A 17,155-nucleotide genomic window follows, 5' to 3' on the forward strand; every position below is an offset into this window, starting at 1 on the left:
TATTTTCTCTCTTCTAATCTAATATTTTGAATTTTAAAAGAAAAAATAAAAGCTGTGACTAAAAGAATCATCTGAACAGCATTTAAATACTTAAATATGACTATGTCCTGAAGCTCCCAAAACAAAGCATGAGCTAATGCTTAAGTAAGGGTTGTTCCCCTAAATTGGGGAAACATAGGAGAGAAAAATAATTCATATTCTTAGTTCAGGCAAATTCCAAGTTCAGTTTATCCTAGAAACATCTCAGTCCAAATAGGTTTTACTTTTCTCTTTCTTTTTGTCTAACAGCATTTGCAGTCTGTAAGTCTGCTCCAGTGTGCAAATGTTCATTCTTCAGTTTTGACCAAGGAAGAACATAGCAGCTTCCCATTTTTTTCCACTGGGTTGGCAATTAGGCCTGTTCTCATTATGATGTTTATTGAAGTAAGATATGCAGTCAGTATTTTAACACTGTGAAAATAAGATATAACCACAGGCCTTATCTTCTCAAAGTCCATTTTCCTCCCTTCCTTCTTTTGTATCACAGTCACTAAACTGAAGATGTTTGTCATAATTCCCGAGAGGAAGCAAGCAAGAGAGTAAGCTTGAACTAAAGAGGTTGCTCTGGTTTATCTGCTCATCTCTAAATTGCAGGCATCTGTGCTGGATTTTCACTTTTGTGCAAACCCTGGTCACAGCCGTTTTTACCCCTTCCTTTTCCTTGGACATGTGTGTACTTGAAATTGATACCTAATTTCTTTTTGGAAGCAGGAGTTTTCCCTTTTTTTTTTCTTTTTTTTTTAATCTTAAAGTGCTGTATAAGGATAAGGTGCTACATAACCACTAAATAACCTCAAACCCAGCAGTTGGTGTAGATTTGGGGATGAGGGGAGGAAGATCTGCACTTGTTACAGCAAATAAAAACATGGAAATTCCATGCATATCTGTCAGTTCATCCAAATGAAACCTTTTGAAATAAGCTGGAATGTTGCAAAAAACATTATGTGTTACTACTCTTATTGTACAGGTGAAGGTGATTCCAAGGCTGTCTTATGGCAGACAGTTTTAGGCAATTCCTGCTCTGACATGATTTTCCAGAGAGGAAATGAGTGTTTAGAAAAAGAAATGTTCATCCTTGAGTTCAGCTGCAGAAAGTTCTTCCTCTGAAAACTGCAAGGAGAAAACCTGCAACCCATAACCATTGATGAAGTGGAAAAAAATGATATTAAACTAAAATGTTTATAGTATACGTATAGCTTAATGTGGTATTATATTTTCCTTTAATTCTGAAGAGATCTTGCATGCTTTTACAAGGTTTTGGTAACTAGTCATAAACTTTTCAGTTTTACTTCTAGCCTTATAAAAGCTCTGAACTTGTGTGGAGAGTAGCTTGAAAACATTCAGGTGAAAGATATGTATACCTGTCTGAAACCTTCTGATGAGATTCACTCATTTTTCTTTCCACCAGGTTTGGAGGAGACCAGCCAGTGTATATCAATATTATTAGAGATCCTGTCAATCGATTTTTATCCAACTATTTTTTTCGACGTTTTGGAGACTGGAGAGGAGAACAGAATCATATGATCCGTACCCCAAGCATGAGGCAGGAGGAGAGATATCTGGTATGTTTAAACAAACAGCTTTTAGTGGAACATTTCTGATTTCTTGGTGTAGTTAGGTAATGCTGATGTTCAAAACTGGCTGCTTGGCAGGCGTCACATTGCCTGGTCCTGAGTTTGGTCAGTTTTAGTATGGAGACTGTTGCATATGAATTTAGTTATCCAGTTTTATCTTATATAAGCTGGCAGTAAGTTCCAAATGCCACTGAATTAGAATCCTGCCATTCAATGGGCTTTGGATCTGGATTGCACACTAGCTGGCGTAATAATTCTGCCAGTATTTATCACTGTGAATATTCGGACAGATTTTTGGATTGAAATGGAGTCAATAACTATGCAGCCTTGCTAGAGGAAATTGGGAAACTGAGCAATTAAGTGAGCCCAAGCTTTTAATGTTTTTGCTGGTAATCTGTACAAAGTGTTCTTCACACCAGTGCTCCCATATCTCGGTCTTGGTTTTATTTTGTTGCCTTTTTTGGATTAAAAAGGTAATAATAATAGTGGTTGAGCTGCTATTCTTACAGCAGTTCTAATTTTGTGCAACAGCTGAACTGTCCTAATGCCTGTAAGCCTCTGTCACAGGCCAGGATCCCATGGTGGTAAGTGCTGTACAAATGCTGAATGAGAAACATGGAAACTAGAGTGGCTGTTGCTTTGTATAATGCCTGATACCTCTGCCATTTGCATGCACACCACCACCTGGTGTACATGCTCTACCCAAAAGACCAAAAGATGGGGTTAAATCGTATCCTTCCTGTAACAGAAAACCAGTTTGGTTGAATTCAGCCTTCAACCACAGTTGACCCTACAGGGGTTCAGTGGCACAACTGTGACAGGACAGTTTGATGCTCTGTTATGAGGTGTTGCAGGCCCAAACTTAATGCCAAAATAAAGTCAGGGAGGCTTGTGACTTCTGGAGAAGAGAAGAGAGAGAAAAAATGTATTGAAGGGGCAATAAAGATCCAGACAGTTGTTTCAGTCCTAGCTGAGGGCAGATGAATCCAAGGAAGGCTGTTTTTTTTCCATATGACAGGGCTGTGCTGGTTTTTTTGGACTTTAATACTCTTATCTGCTGACAGGGCTTTGCATGACAAGTCTATAAATTACAAATAATTAAGAGGGGTACTCTTTTTTCAGAGTGTAACTACATATAGCTTTAAACTTTCATCACATCTGCTCTGTAATTATAAACTCATTTCAAAAATGTTGCAAAGTGTTTCTATTTGATGTGTAGCTAGAGTTATCCAAGAGGTCTCTGAGTCAGCTGAGAAAGTTTCGACATTGTGGTGCGTAGGTTTTGGAAAGCAGTCTTGACAGTTTGCATTCTGCATGCTGTTTACGTGGGCTTTTGTTCCCGGGTGTGTGAATGGGACAGACAGTTTGCAAAAGTCTGTATGGGGTGGGTCTGTCACTGTATTATTACTTTGCTAGAGCTGTCATACTTTCCTTTTAAAAAAATTAAAGATTAGCAGCACAATCTGTACTTCAGCCTGAGTGTCCCTACTTTTCATTTGAAGTGGAATGTACGGTGATTGGCACCTCTCAAGATTGATTTACTTTGTAAAAGTTGATACTAATTCATTAGCAGCTGTGCAGTTTATTCCATTAAGAAGTCATGATATATATAGTGGGTAAAATTTTACTTCAGACAGAACTGGAACTTAATAAATAGATTAAATTCCTGTTATATTTGTGTTGTTTTAAAGACTAATAGGAGAAAATGGCCTAGTACTTTCATGTGTGTGTTGGGATATGCTTTAGTAGATTATATATTTAATTCTATATATGCACACACATACATATATATGTGTATATTATATATATATAAACATATGTATATTATATTTATATATATATATGTAAAATCACACACATACACACATCAGTATGGAAGCTATAAGCAAAAGGAAATAAAAATTGCCTTTCTGTTGGTATCATTAGTCTGGTGGTTCTCTTCAAAAGACAGTTTGCCTTTCTGAGACACCATTGGCAACCTTTATGAAAATTATTTCTGCTTTTTTGTTTTGATCTTCTCTGTTTATAATTCTGTATGAGAAGCCTGGAAATGTTTTTGGATCTGTCCTCTGTCCCTCCTTGGCAAAGTCTGATTGTCAGTTGTGCTGCTCAAAGTGGGTTGTTGTTCTTGTCAGGGTAAAGCATAGGCCGACTGCCAATGGAATTCATTTTAACAAAAGCCAGTCGTTCGGAATGTTAAGTGTTTTTAAGACTTGTGCTATCCAACCAAATAATATAGTACATGACTGCATTTTCATCTTTTCCTTGCTGGTGCAAGGAATTCTATTGGCATATGTTTTAAAACTCAGGTGATGGATTTTGTGGCATGGTAGCTTCAGAAGTCTGCTGAATCAATTGCCTGATCTAGCTATGAAGAAAATACGCAGTTGGTCTTACCTTTGCCCATGAGCCAGTGCAGCCCTTTAGCACACAAGGGATGGCTGGCCTGACTGCAGTCCTCTACTTTTCCCAGTTCTTCCCGGAGATTTTTTGTTGTTGTTGTTGTTGTTGTAAACTAACCATATAGTGTTACTTTTTTACAGGGGAAAACTTGAAGGATAAGCTTAGACTGAGGTGATCTCTGCATTTCAAATGCTTTATGAGTTATTTGTCTTATTTAATAGTTTCTATACTGATCACAGTATTAAACCTAAGTGTTTGGGATGAGATGTGCCTGACCATGAGCAGACGCATGAAAGTGGCAGGATACAAGAAGCTTTTACTTTTCTTCCATTATGCCTCAAATCAAAAGCTAGGAAAATACAGAACTACTAATTGCTCAACAATATTGAGATTGTTGCTTAAGAGCCTGAGAAGTCTAGCGTTGACAGCAGATATAAACTTCCAAAATAGATGGAAAAGTTGTAAATGTCTACCAAGGTCCAGTAACTCCTCTGTTTCTAGCTTCAGAAGAGCGAGGTTTGTTTGGAGGAAAGGTGCATTTGTTATGCAGCTGAGATATTCAGGAGTTAATAGTGCTTTTCTCAACCACTGATGCACATAGCTTCATCTCTTGCAAGATCATGCTGGAAACTTGGAGCCTTTTCAGTCCATTCTTTCATCTTAGTCAATAACTCCTAATACTAGCCTCCCTCAAAAAGTTGGGGGCATGCATTTTCTTTTAGTAACTTCAGTGTGCATCTGTGGGAGATCAGCACCTCTATAAAGTGGGCTTTTAAATAAGGGAAGAAAAGCATTTTAAAATAAGGTTTTCTAAAGTTCTGACTCAACAAACTCCTGCTTGGTCATCTGGTGTGATATCTTTAGATGGAGGTATTCCCTCCCCTCAATTCTGGTCATTAGTAAAAAGGGGGTGAAAAAAAACCCTGGAAGTCTTGTAGGTCTTTGGGTGCTATTTTTTAACTTTGAAAGTCTGAACTGCTGATATTGCAAATATCAGAAACAGAGATGGAAATTTCCACTGTCCACTGGTCATTTGAAAATTTCTCTGAATAGAGCTTCAGGCTTTGACTCTGTTCCAGAGAAAACCACCATTCATTTGAGACTCAGATAAGTTGTTTTAAATGTTTCGGTAAATGTCTGTGTTTACCAAAATGTATTCAAAGCCAAGACAGAAAACAAGTCCTTTATTTACAAGTCAGATATGGTAGAGGCAGCTGCTGCAATGTGAGACTTTCTACTCAGATCAGGCAGTTCCTTGCCTTGACCTGGAAAGGGCACTCACTCTGCTGAAGTGAGTTACTGTCAGTCACCTAAACAGATTACTTCCAAGCTTCTCCAAATTAAATAGTGGCAGTGCTAGTGTGGCTTATTGTATAGAGGGTAATGGTCTGGAACGACGACAGCCGCTTCAGATGGAGTCTCAAGCACTCTCATGCGAGGGTTGCCCTACCTTTTGTTCACATAACATGAGAGTTCATGATAGTGAATTCAAATGCATCCTAGTGAATATGTTGCAGGTTGAACTAAAGTTCTTAGGGTAAATACACTTCAGTAAAGCAAATAAATACCACATTTTTAGTACAGCTCTAACAGCTGTTCATACTAAGCAAAAGAAAAATATGCACCAGTTGATTTAGTTTAAGGCTTGAAAGTTCAGAAGGTAAGAAGCACTCCTGATAGAGTGTGACTACCATAAATATTTGAAAGCTTTGTATTAAAACTGTCCTTTCCAGATGGCCTGTTAGCAATTAGTTAATAATTTGTTACAACTGCAGTGTGAGACATCACATATAAAAAATATGTATAGCGTTTTTCATCTTTCTTTAATGTGTGCTTAAACTTTGATCTATGACTGCTGAGGTTGAATGAATATGTGAAGCAGCCTGAGCTGTGAATTGTTGGCTGAATTTCAAGAAATCTAGTTGTGGATGATTCTGATCTCTATTAACTCTAGAGTCACTTCACTGGGTATAGTAGCATGGCTCCTGACTTTGAGTGCAAGATCTAAACATCAGTGAGCCTAATTTACCAGAAGAGAGAGGTTTTGTGTGAAAAAGAGTTTAGTAAATGAAAAACTTGTCACCCACCTACAGAACATTTCAGACTTTCATTGTAATTAGTGGTTAAGTCTGCATCATATCTCTGTCAGGTTCAACACAGTCTTTCAGGTTCATCTCTGAAAATAAATATGATTTTCCTATCAAAAAAATGATAATATTCTAACCATATTCAGTCTCAGTTATGCTAAAGGTTACTTATTCACATAATCCCATAAGGGATCATCTCTCTTTTTATCTTTCAAATTAAATATAAATATTTAAATAATTGTAAAAAGTGCACTAGGATCACCACAAAGGAGCAAAGTAAAATTCAAAGGATGTCAGGAAACTTTTTAGTCAAGTTTTTTGCAAGAATGTAGATCTCTCCTGTGGCAAAGATTGGCTTTTCATACTAAATATTTGAATCATCATGTTATTGAGTTTTTTTCATAGAATTTAAACAAAAGTATTGAATATACTGAATAGTTAAACTCATCAATCTTTTTTTTTTATTCCTGAATTTTGAGAATTCACTTTGATAACTGCATTGGTTTTCATTAACATAAAGACATTCACTAAGTATGTGTAAGCAATTCTATTATTTATTTCCTAAAATTTCTATCTACAATGAAAAATATTACTTTACCAGTTGCTTTGGTGTTCTGATGGCAGCTCACCATCTTAGTTCTTATCTTTATTTGGATAATAAAAATACTTAACGATTTGCATTTTCAGCTATAGTAACACATTGAACTTTCTCCTTCAGGCTCTCTCTAGTTGGTTCATTTTTTGAATTAAGTGCACAGGAATCTTCTTAGAATTTTTTTTTACATTCTTAGAATGGGGTCTTCTGGTGGGTTTTAATTGAAAAGTAGAAGATATAGTCAAATTATTTAGGTAACACAATCTGTAAAGTTGAGAAATTCCAGGTCAATTCTAGCTGTATTATTTTCTATGTTTTAGGTATGTTTCTCGAGGATTTCAATTTGCCAGGGACATAGCCTTCAGGAGAGATCAGGCTACTGAACCTGAAAGTAGAGGCTCCTGCTCTCTACTTTTGTTCTCATGTGTGTGTTTCTGCATACCAAGGGGAGGGGGAGAGTTGCCTGCCCTCAGATTTATTTTTTTTAATTGCTTTTCTATATGCTATTTTTCTACTGAGGATCTCCGAAGAGGCTACGCACATCAGTTGATTGAACCTTGGAACTTTTTGAAGGGTCTGGAAGCATGGTTAAAATTGTTTAGATTGGAGAACTGAGGGAGGATAGGTTAAAATGATCTGCCTACATACATACAGTGCATATCAGTTATTTGGAAGTAAAAAAAAAATACACTTTCAGTTACTGGATTCTGAGCTTTAGTTAAGAGACTAAATATTTCAAGCGCCCTCACTGCAAGTTTCCCTAACTTACCCCCCATACACAGAGTAGTCATTTTGCTCCCTGTATTATACATTGGTGCTGAGATGATTTGTTAAGTTCTTTTGACGTCCTGCAGTATGCCCTGAGCTGAAGTGCAGATTTGCAGCTGTAAATCTCATTCAAGGCTCACACAGTAGCATCAATATCCAGCACTACCATTCAGGCTGCCAGGAGGGCACTTCTCAAGCGTAGCCACCTGTCAGCTGACCCAATTAGAACAGTTTTCTTTTTCTTCCCTCTGATGAGTTCTTTTAATAGTCTCCAGCTGTTCCCTTTTCCTGCATTAACTCTTCACAGCAAAATTTCTCTCATATTTTTATAACTGCTCATCTAAAGTGTTTGCTCTAAAGCAACAGGCAAACTATCTTTCACTTAGATTTTCCCATTCTGTATTAACAATTTATAGGACCACAAAGTTAAAGATAATTCAGACCCTAGTTGGAGGAGGGACTGATTAAGCAACTTATAAAATGTAATATTAAAGGATATGTTTTCACAGCTGACATTTAAATTTCAATGACTTTAATTTCCAAACCAATACTTTTTACTGTTCCCCTGCAGAGTTTGCACTACAAATGTTGCAGCATTATGCAATTATATGAGGGCCAGGAAATGCATCTTACTAATCTATTTTCATTTATTAATCTGCGTCAGTTACACATAGTAAATAATATACCATTGGTGAAAACTGCAGCATTAAAATCTATTATGTAATTCATAATAAATTCTTATATTAACAGCAAAGATAAAAAGATCTGGATTTTATTAATACCATGTTTTTATTTTAATTGTATCATTCTGTCTTGCTTTTCTTCTCAAGGAGGCAGGCTATAGGATAACCACAATATTTTGCTTCAGACTGTAAAAACTTGACGTATTTTTTCAGGCAGTTTTCTGGTGTTCTATGTGCCTGAAGATTTCTGGCTGTTGTAAATGTTAAGCAACTACTTGAGAAATTAGAGGCCAAGAAGCAGTAGAGTCCCAAGCATTAAGTACCCACAATCTCATGTAAACTAACATTATTACAGGTTCTTAACACCACCAATAAGCAGGACGTGATAATTGAGACATTTGTATTCATAGCAATTGAAGTAATTCATATTCTTTTATTTAAGGACTTATCCGTACTAATCCAAGTTGAGAAACATGATTCTTCATTTTTATGGTGATTTTGCCAAGTTTGTTAATGGTGCCTTTATGAATGCAAAGAATACAAGATAAATCTTTGGGGGGTTTTTTGGTGGTGGTGGTGCTTTTATAAGTATTGTGATAACCTGGGGAGCTAGTTTTCTCCAGCTTCTTTGTAGGAAGCTGGTGTTTGTAGGGTGGAAAATCCCAAATACAGAACAAAGACACTAATATACTGATGCTGGCCTTTTAAGGCCAAAGAAACTGGATATGGGAGGAGGGTACATCCATGTTATATTTTCAGAGAGTATTTTGGAGATTGAAACAAGAATAGAGGAGCATTCTTGTGTAGCCAAAGAATAAAAGCCAGCCTTGCCTTCAGCAAAGGCAGGAAAGTAATTGGCAGAGGGGAGTGTAATCCTCGTTTCACGTGGAAAACGTTGGAATAGCTGACTGTTATCAGTCAGGAATGAGATCTTGTGTGTATAGTGGATAGTTCTGTGATAGCATCAGCTCAATTCTCAGTCGCAGTCAAAAAAACAGATCAAAAGCAATAGAGAACAAAACAGAGAATGTCATTGTGTATAAATCTGTAGTGTGGCTGCATTTGACTTCTTTGAACGTTTGTGACCTCCCGTTCTCAAAAAGGGTATGGAAGAACTGGAAAATATTCAGAAATAGGTAACAGCAGTGAGGACAATATGGAATAGTTTCCATACAAGGAATGGCTAAATAGATTAGGACTCTTCAGATGGAGAAGAAAAAAGTAGGGGAGATGGTATGTTAAAAGACGACTTTGCAGAAGGCATGGAAAAGCTGTGTAAGGAACGATTCCTCACAGTCTGTTTCTGTACAAGAACTAGAAGATGTCAACTAGAAGGGGTGGTTGCCAGATATAATGGAGAAAAGAGACAAGATGGTTTGGACAATGTGTAATTAAGCTGTGGAAGTCCTGTGCTGGAGAAAGTTGTGGATAATAGAAGTTTATGTGTGTTCAGAAAGAACAAATATAACCATCAAGGACTACTAAATACCGCGGCAAGAACTCTACCTCAGAAAATCTCTGATGGGCTGGCGTCTAGGACAGTGCCCTGAAAAGTGTTTTGTTCCTGCAGTCCTCACATGGCAAGTGCCAAGGGCCTGGTGTGGGGCTGGACAGGCCCTGGCACCGCAGCAGGGGACCGTCGTCTGCTGAGGCTGGCTTGTGACAGGGGGACACAAGAGGGATGCTGGAAAGCGATGGAGGCACCGTGGCTGGGGGACTAGGAAACGGGAGATTCATATAGAGCTCCTGTCTTAAGACCAACAAGCTGTCTGGAGTGGTAGAGGTATATAGAATATACAGGGTTTTTTATTATTTGAGTTATATATTTGTAATTCATGTGTTAGCTAAGTGTTGTTTTATCCCTCAGTTAGTAATGAGCATTATTTTGCTTGTCAGTCTCTCCAACAACTTAAGCTCTCACTCCTTACCCCAGGAGAGAGTTACCCAATAAATGATGGCTTATGATAATTAGCCCACAAATAGCCATTGTCAGCTAGAATGCAGGTGATTGGAAACAAAACGTACCAAATCTCTTTGTGTGATGTTAAATGCATAGTCTAACATTTTGTGTATTATGAAGCTAGTGTGTTCTGTGCTCCAGTAGTCATCAAGTAAAACTAATTATTTGTTAATTTTTCTTTTTATGTATCTAAAGTTGGAATAAAGTGATTTTTAGAATTGCAAATTTATCATCATACAGAACTCCTCTGATTTCCTTTTTTATTAGCATACATTTTAAAATTCATTTTTTAATATCACATTTTGTATATGTTCCAATTGACATGATTAGAATTGCTTCTTGAATTTTATTATTTCTGAGCTAAACAACATAGATATGACACTGACCAGCAAACTGTTTTAAAAATATGATGTAATCATATATATATGCTTAGAAGTAGAAGTCTTACTTCTCTGAAATGTTTTGTATTGTATTCATATTTAATTTAAATAAGGTTTGAAATTTTGTCTAATGAAATCATAGTAGCCTTTCCCTAGAAAACCATACTAAATGCCTTCCTAAATGCACTCCTTGCTAGGAGTAGACCTATTTGTTTTTTCTGGTCATTTTGTGCTCTAACCACATTAAATCAGAGCTATTATATTGACAGTGTGATGGGGAAGGAAATTGCAGAACCTTTTAGTCTTCTTTACAGAAGAAGGGCAGGGAGAGCCACCCCTCCCTTACTGCCAATACATTGAATGTGTTCAGATTGTGGTGTGATAATGTAATTTCAAGCAACCAGATATTCATTTCATGCTGTAGGTGTCAAAGCCTGTAGGAACTGACAACTTCTAAGAATAAAACTGTATTTATTAGCCCATTTTATTTCTTGTCTGTCATTCTCCTTCCTCTTTCCTTTTTGTGGTATATACATTAGTTTTCTGGCTGTCAGCACTGCCAGCAAAGTGAAATAAACAGAAATCCTGATCTCTAAAACTTGTTTGGTGAAGCAAAGCTAAAGCTTTCAGAAGGCGGAATCATAGTGAAAATTCCAGTATCCTCGGTCAGCAGAATCACCCAACCCGTGGGGTGCGGGTGACATGGTAAGAGATAGCAGTGTTTTCATAAAAGCATTTGTGTCTGTCTTGTGCTTTAGATATCTGACACATTCACTGCTGACACGTTCAAGCTAATATGTAGTGTTAAAAGTAGTTATACTGATGCCCTGTTCTATTCTAAGCTATTTATTTGTCTCATTAGCATTAGCTTAAACTGTGTGTGTCATTAACCAGATACTTTCCTAAAATGTATTTTTTGGCGACGGTGTGGACTCCTCTGTGGACTTCAGAATGCTGGATCACGCTTGTAAATTATGTAGTTTTAAGACTATAAAGTAGTTTATGTTCAAACCACATGCAAGCAGAGATACAGCTTGTTGCAGAAGAAAAGGGATATTCAGTGCCCAGGCATACTCAAGATGTAGTTTATCCTATTTCTAGATTTTCTTCCCTTCCGAAGCTTCTTAAGACTTTTTCTAGGCTGTGGAGTGGAATACTCTGCTGAGTCCTGGTGCCAGGATCACTTGGACCCAGGGGCCTTCTGGAGCATGCTGTACTGCTTGTGGCCAGCACCCAGACCTCTGCTCCCTGGTGTCCGGGCACACTCTGGGGAAGGTGTGTGAGTGCCTAAGTGTTTTGAGATGCAGCTGAGATGCATGTCCACACCTGAGAGCTGGAAAGCACTTTCCAGTCCCACAGGTCAGGCAAAGCCTGCGGAGCCTCTGAAGCTTCTTGCATGGCTGCCTTCATGGCTACTGCATAGCTGTTCAGCTGCATAAGCACGCACCCTTTCAAGCAGATATGTGTGCTGAAAGATCACTGCAGAGGTTTCTTTGAAATGCTAAAGGCAATATGTTATTTTCTACTCAGGCTAAACAAAACTACTATTTCCTGTGACCAATAGGTCTTCAATTGTGGCAACTGCTATGCTGGTACCATCTGTTTGGCTAATGTCTGACCATGTCTTTAAGATTTTGGTTATTACTAAACATTGGCACACCTCAGAGAAGATGCCTGCTCTGCTTAGTTTCATAATGTCACCTTTCAAGTTAGGGTATTACTGAATTTTGGATCAAGAAGGGTGAGATGGAGCTCTAGAGGACTGGAAGGAGGAGAGAAGAAGGGGTCTTGTTGAGGGGAGGGAGAAGTCTCAAATCCAAGTCCTCAGTGCAGGGATCACAGTGTTTTCCAGGATGGTGGTATTATTTGTTCAGGTCTTTCTAATTAAATGGGGGAAGAGGCAAAAAAGTAAAGACTACTTTTATTTAAAGGATTATGGTCAACAATCACATTAGGAGCATCTGATCAACAATAAACATCATTGTCATGTGAGATTTGGGGGCACTGAAGGCCTTTGATCCGACTCACTCGTCCCCTCAGAGCAGCACTTCTTCCTGTTTTAGAGCACTTGCTCTTTACCCTCAGTGTAAAAAAGTAAGTTGTCTGCACAGTAAGTATTTCAGTATATGGGACACCCCTCCATGTGCACCTCTGGTTATCAGCACTCTCCACCTATCTCACGAGTAGTAGAGAAGGACCTGCATTGGTTTCTCTGCTTCTGTAACGTCACGTATCTTCCTCCTCCTTTTGTTAGATTAAGACTATGTAGTGTTAGTGGTGAATAAATTTAATGAAAGGCATTTAAATTTTAAGGGTCTTGTGTTCACAATATTGTGAATGCAAAGCAGTATATGCTAAGAGAATAGTATAACTTTTTTTCTTTTCATTTAAAAATAAGATTGACTATAATTCTTGACTGACTAAACAAATGCAAATAAAGGAAAGAATCCTTTGTATGATAGTAAAAAAGAGGCACAGAGATGCAAATTTAGTTCTTTGTTTCTGTCTCATTACAGAATGAGCAGTTCTGAACTGGGAAATAATTTTCCCAACAAACAGATGTTGGCTATCTAGTCTTGCTTTGTTTGGTTTAATATGCTCCTGTGAGGTAGAAATATGCATTTGTGTTTCTACAAAACAACTTTTAAATAGATACCAAACGCCATAGGTTTTTGTTGGCAACTGGATTTGGATGTTCTGTCCAGTTGCCTGGCCCTGCCTGGCAAATGATGGGTGTGCTTTCCCACAGGAGTGTTCTTCAGGTGTCAGATATTCCAGAAATTGGATTTTCCAATTTGGCATAAAGGATATTGCTGCAGAATTTTGGGGGCTTTTTTAAGAGTGTGGTGGGGGTTTTTTGGGTTTTTTTTTTTTTTTTTTTTTTTTTTTTTTTTTGCAAGAGTGAAACTTGTATAATGAGGTTATCAGCATTCTGATAGTTTCAATGAAATGAACTTTGTAGTATGGAGGCTCCAGGGTGGTATAATGTGTCCTCCCTTCTCTTTTTTTCCCAATGGGATATGAAAGGATTAGGGACTTCAGACAATGAAGTGGTGGATTGGCTTCACTGCCAGACCGATAAGCAGTTACCATCAAAAGAGCAATTGGCAAGTTTTGTTGTTTATCACAGTAGCTTTGAGAAGAATAACGGCTTCAGTGCCCTGAGACAAGGACTGATTCAAATCACATGCTCTGAGGCATCTCGGCACCTTAATGAAATGGAGACGCAATGGAAAAAAAACCCGAGGCATCTGAGGGATACTGATGGTCACTGAGAGTTCTTCAGAAAGTTATGTGTGACATGATTTCTTCAGCCTTTTTCTGGTGTATTTTACCTGAATTAAAAAAGCAAAAGGCAGTTTTAAATAAGTTGCTGAAACAGCATTGCGAGAAAAAAACTGAGGGAACAGATTGTGATGAGCTACAAACTTGTATGTGTTGACACTGAGTGGGGTTTTGGGCCATTTGGCCATTGCTTCCTTATATTCAGTCAAGTAAGAAATTGTATTGCTGCCAGGAACTCATTTTCCTTTCTTTCTAATAATTTCCTCACACCTCCCCTTTTTAAAGAAAGAAATGAGAGGGAACGAGACAGACACCAACTGTTTCAAATGCTTTAATTTTTTTCTTAAGATGACTATTTAAGTTCAAGTAACTTCATTCAAAAATAGTGTGAGACTCACAGACCTGTTGACTGATGATGTTGCATGATCATGAACTATCACAAGAGGCAGTGAAGGCCTTTCTTAAATGAAAATTTAATTCCATCTCTCAGAATAAGCAGTAAAGCTTCTGCATCGAGTCCATAAGCTGTTTTAACGTAGGGAAAATTTTTGAAGTAAAAGCAGTGTTTCACTTATTTTTATTCTAAGTGTTCTTTTCTTTTTCCCTGTTGACTAGGATTTTCAAAGCTCCTATATCCCTTGTGATTATAATTGCTGTATATAAAAACAGACAAAAAAACAACAAAGGGTGTAAAGCCAATTATTTATTGCTGTCGGCTCTGCAAAATGGACTGGCATTGTTTCAACAAAGCTGCATACTGCCCCATGAGTTTTTGAACACAGCCTCGTCAGGTTGCCTTGAACACAGCTTTTTCCTATGAACTCTGATCCAAGCAAAGCCAGCCCCTATTCATAACTAAGCTTGTCAAGAGTAATTTCCTTTTTCTTGGGGAAAAATCCACTAACCAGTGGCAAGTAGCAAACTTTCCATGGTGAATATGTTTTGCTAAATCTGATTTTTTCAGAAATTAACTTTCTTTTCTCTTTAAAAAAAAAAAAAAGCCCTACACATCAATGTTGGAGGAAAAAAATAGAAAAAAAACTCCTCAGAATGATATCTAAAGAGATGATGTCTTTGAGAAAAGGAAAGAAAAAAGCAGATTTTTTTGCTTTCCCCTTCCCCACCTTCTAGCAGCGTTATTAACTTCCATGAGATTGTAGCTGATCTTGTTATTTGCTGTATTTTTTGAAGCCTGGCTCCTGGAATGAAGTGATTGAAAGAATCTAAATGTGGGAAGGGGGACATGTTTCTGTTCTTTAGGGCTCAAAAACAAAAGAGGCAAAATCTATCATACCTCAGAATCCTGTAATTTTAGGAGTTTGTCTTTCACAGTGCTTAAACACTTGAAGTTGTCGATATGTGAAGCTGTCAATACAAACTGAAGAGTGAAAGCAGTATGTTTGTTCTGTTTTATTTCTGTTGTTCAGAATGGCTCTGCTACAAATAATGCAAAATATTAATAATTTCCCAGAAAAGCACTAGAGCTGTTCAGCAGGGGGAAGATTTAAAAAAAGGAAATTGAATAGGGTCAGTATAGTAAAAACCATCCCTAGTTGCAGCAGCAGGGAAGCCACATGTGAAAGTAGCATGCTTTTCTTCTCTACACAAGTTACCCTGAGGCTTCTGTGGATCTTTTTATGTCTCATTCTTGAGAGATGAAGGAAAAGATTCAAAGTCTTTAGACACTGGGCAGAAATCTAATAAAAAAATGGAATCTAATACACAATACACACATTTAGCTCTTTTCTCAGCATTCAAGAGAGGCTTGTAGTAGAGTGCCACCGTAAGTGTGGTAGGTAGAAGGGACATAAAGACATTTAGACCTTGCTGGTGTGAGGAAGCCTGTTATTTTTTCTCTGTTTGGCCAATACTGTGCTTTTAAGATTTATCATCCAACTTAAAAAATGGGCAAAAGCAAAGAAATTTATAACCTCTTTTATATGGTGATGATCGTACACTTTCTCATTTTTTAGAGAGAGGCAAGAAGTGATTTTTTTCTTTATTCCTGGACAGTGTAATTGATGTCACTGGATTATTTCAGGTATGTGTCACAAGTTGTTGAGTGCTATCCTTCTCCCTTTAGCATCAGTGGCAGGAAAATGTATCACTGGAATTCACAAGAGTAGTAAGTCTAAGCTATGACTGAGCATTATGTGGAAATAAAATTTTTAAGATACATCAGCTAGTCAGCGTTCATTTTCTTTGGTGAGAGTTGTGCTGTATCTGCTGATGAGAGAAGCTTAATAATAAAAAGAGACTAATTTCCTGAAGCCTGCAGTGCGGTTTTTTTGAGATATATTGTAGCATGTCTTCTCTCTTCCATGTACATATTTTTTTCTTTTGAAGATTTATTATGAAGAAGTTAAGAATTTTCTGCCCTAATTTGTGTCACATGAACTTCTGTAACAGTATGTGCAAATGGAGTGCTCTCTCCTGTTTGTTCTGTCTCTGTCTTGATGGCATGTCTAAGACAGTAGCATTAATATTTAATGTTCATTGCAAATGCAATTAATTTCCTTTTGGCTGATGGATTGCTTCTCTCTGGTAACATCTTTAACATTCAGAACTCTGATATTTGTTTTAGCCAGCCCTTTTTATCTTCCGTGTCATTAAAACTATTTCTTTGAGAAGCTTCCCTAAAAAGTCATTATAATGCTGGTTTCAGGATGTTATGGTATTAATAGAACTTAAATATGTTTCTGTTAGTATATGAGTGTTTAAGGGTTTTGCTAAAATCTGCTGAGCATAATTTCTGTACATGCTGTCAAGTTTTAAGGGAAAGAGGACATTTGGCCTAGGAAAGAAGACGTGAGAAAAATGTGAAACTACAGAAATGTCTGTTATAGAAATAGGCTTTCCTATATTGCAACGTCTATGTAACATTTTGAATAATTTAAATCCCATGACATCTGTGCAAATGACATCTAGTGTCATTGTAAAGATGTGAACTTTCTGCTGTAAGCCCTTCTTGAGAACCGAGCATAAGAACCGCTTGTACCAGGTCTGACATAGGCACCAGCTAGCCTGACTAGGGAAAAGGGTACAGGCTCCTTGTATGCTAGGGAAAAACTAAAGGACATGGGGAAACATAGTGTTACTTCCCCGCCAATATCTTCCCAGCTTCTGACATTCTTCAGTTTGCAGATTTCCTAACCCAGTTACGCCTTTGTCACCAGAAGTATCTTGTTTTAATGAGCTACGCTTTTATCAGCACCAGATTTCTTCCGACATTTATCACCTAATCACTCATCATTATGGGATCTTTCCATAACTCCTTGAGGTCAGATTTCTTATCCTCCCCCCCCTCCCCAATATTCCCTGATAAATTTGTTACTTCACTGTTAACCCTTCTTCGTTATAAGCAACAGAATTCTCATCACA

The 17,155-nt window shown here is 37.6% G+C and overlaps 1 protein-coding gene across 1 annotated transcript in view; it reads left to right on the forward strand.

Annotated features, from left to right (window-relative positions):
- UST (uronyl 2-sulfotransferase) overlaps positions 1 to 17,155 on the forward strand; it is a 251,518-nt gene that overhangs the window by 107,619 nt on the left and 126,744 nt on the right. The window contains exon 5 of the mRNA XM_067293545.1: positions 1,448 to 1,601. Within this exon, the coding sequence (XP_067149646.1) occupies positions 1,448 to 1,601 (154 nt within the window). The remainder of the gene's footprint in view (positions 1 to 1,447; positions 1,602 to 17,155) is intronic.

This window comes from Apteryx mantelli, chromosome 3, assembly GCF_036417845.1.
Source record: "Apteryx mantelli isolate bAptMan1 chromosome 3, bAptMan1.hap1, whole genome shotgun sequence".
In the NCBI taxonomy this organism is placed as follows: domain Eukaryota; kingdom Metazoa; phylum Chordata; class Aves; order Apterygiformes; family Apterygidae; genus Apteryx; species Apteryx mantelli.